The sequence below is a fragment of the Solanum tuberosum genome, unplaced genomic scaffold, assembly GCF_000226075.1.
Source record: "Solanum tuberosum cultivar DM 1-3 516 R44 unplaced genomic scaffold, SolTub_3.0 scf00277, whole genome shotgun sequence".
Lineage (NCBI taxonomy): Eukaryota > Viridiplantae > Streptophyta > Magnoliopsida > Solanales > Solanaceae > Solanum > Solanum tuberosum.
In genome coordinates this window covers 649,711-652,085 of record NW_006239197.1, presented here as the reverse complement: position 1 = coordinate 652,085, position 2,375 = coordinate 649,711, and the positions used below count along the sequence as shown (strand labels likewise).

At 32.8% G+C, this 2,375-nt stretch overlaps 1 protein-coding gene across 1 annotated transcript in view; it reads left to right on the top strand.

Annotated features, from left to right (window-relative positions):
* Positions 1-853: 853 nt before the first annotated feature.
* Positions 854-2,375, top strand: part of LOC102580114 (vetispiradiene synthase 1-like) — a 12,783-nt gene continuing 11,261 nt past the window's right edge. Inside the window, exons 1-4 of the mRNA XM_015313953.1 lie at positions 854-1,047; positions 1,171-1,447; positions 1,579-1,951; positions 2,051-2,269. Coding sequence (XP_015169439.1) covers positions 928-1,047; positions 1,171-1,447; positions 1,579-1,951; positions 2,051-2,269 — 989 coding nt within the window. The 5' untranslated portion in view covers positions 854-927. The remainder of the gene's footprint in view (positions 1,048-1,170; positions 1,448-1,578; positions 1,952-2,050; positions 2,270-2,375) is intronic.

The following is a 2,375-nucleotide window of genomic DNA, read 5'->3' as shown; positions in this document are numbered from 1 at the left end:
GGTGTTTATCTTAATATTAAAAATTACAATGAATATATAAACATTATATTTTGAATCTCACTTTAATTAAAAAAATATTTTAAATTTCTTTAATGAAAATCTTGACTCTTTTCACAGTACACTCTAAAAAGGATGGTTGTTTGGTACGCGGGATAATGTGGGATATTTAAATTTGGGATTAAATTAATTTATATTGTATTTAGTTGACGTTATAAATTTATCCCTGAATATCAGACCCTTACCCAATCAAACTTATAATTATTTTATGGATAAACTAGTACATGAATTATAATTGCGAAATAACTTGGTCCGTGTACTAATCGAATAGCAAGTTCATCAAAGTAGACCCTGCTACTCCAATGCATAGGTATGTAAAGAAGACAAAGTAAAACATTGTTTTATGAAGTAAAAAAATCCGGAGGAAGACGAAATGCACTGTAAGGAAAAATAAATGACACATCACACAAGGAATATAAAATTAGTAGAAAAGGCATACATTATAAATAGTAGTAGTTGTCTTAGATAGCAAATATATTACATATAGTCAAGTAAGTATCATGAGGAAAAAAATAGTCAAGGATGACAGCATTAAAAGGCATGGTGTTTACAAGAATTTAAATAAAAGTAGTAACAAATTGTAGGCTGCAAGTTTTACCAAAAAAAGAGAAAAAATGTGTTGCCATATTAGATATGTCTTTAGACTAGATAGGAGGAGTATTGTCAAGTGTGGCAACCGCTACTATAGTATAGTATTATAAAGGATTTTAATCGTACGTGAAAGATGGCTGTCTCACAATTCATTCGTTATAAATACTCATTTCTTCCTCTTACAATTCCATCATCACTTGTTCAGTTCTCTACTACAAATACATTATACAAAGAAAGGAAATTCTCTCTGTTTTTCCACAAGCAAAGAGTATACTATAAATGGCCTCAGCTGCTGCAGTAATGAATAACTACGGAGAGGAGGACATTGTTCGACCTGTTGCTGACTTCTCTCCAAGTCTTTGGGGTGATCGTTTCCATTCGTTCTCCCTCGACAATCAGGTATCTATTTATTTTGTACAAGTCTTTCATTTTCTTTATCTTGTTGGATGAATACGGACATTCATTTCTGACTTTGAATGTAATGTAACATACATTTTAATTTCTTTTTAAATATATTTGCAGATTGCTGGAAAATATGCTCAAGAGATCGATACTTTGAAGGAACAATCAAGGCTTATATTATCTGCATCTTATATAAGAACATTGGCTGAGAAATTGGATCTGATAGACATTGTTGAGCGCCTTGGTATTGCTTATCATTTTGAGAAACAAATAGACGATATGTTGGATCAAATTTACAAAGCAGATCCTAATTTTGAGGCTCATGAATACAATGATTTACAAACTTTATCCGTTCAATTTCGACTATTGAGACAACATGGTTACAATATCTCCCCAAGTAGGTCTATTATACACATGTTTTTCGTTTATTGTTATATTTATGTTTCTAGCTTAAACCAAGGAATTTTTTATTATCTTTTTCACTTTTACTTACTAAAAGTTAATCTTTTATTTTTGTTCATGATCCAGAACTTTTTAGCAGATTCCAAGATGCAAAAGGCAAATTTAACGAATCTCTTAGTAACGACATCAAGGGTCTTTTGAACTTATACGAAGCCTCACATGTAAGGACTCATGGAGAAGATATTTTGGAAGAGGCACTTGCTTTCTCTACTGCTCATCTTGAATCTGCAGCTCCACATTTGAAGTCACCTCTGAGTAAGCAAGTCACACATGCCCTTGAGCAATCTCTCCATAAGAGCATTCCAAGAGTTGAGACACGATACTTCATCTCTATCTACGAAGAGGAGGAACAGAAGAATGATGTGCTGCTTCGATTTGCCAAACTGGACTTCAACTTACTTCAAATGTTGCACAAACAAGAACTAAGCGAAGTATCAAGGTACACTAATAATTTACATTAACAATATAAATTACTTGTTACTCGATAATAATTTCTCAAATCAATTCTAAATTTTTAAGATTGATTCTTATTTTATAGGTGGTGGAAAGATTTGGATTTTGTGACAACACTTTCATATGCTAGGGATAGAGCAGTGGAATGTTACTTTTGGACGATGGGGGTGTATGCTGAACCTCAATACTCTCAGGCTCGTGTCATGCTTGCTAAGACTATAGCAATGATTTCTATAGTAGATGACACATTCGATGCTTATGGCATTGTAAAAGAACTTGAGATCTACACCGATGCCATACAGAGGTATGGACTACTTCTCAAACCATTTTATCATTTAATTGGAAGACCCCATAAAGGCGGGAAAAGACCATATCAAACAACATATTTGTGTTCAATTTCATATATTCCC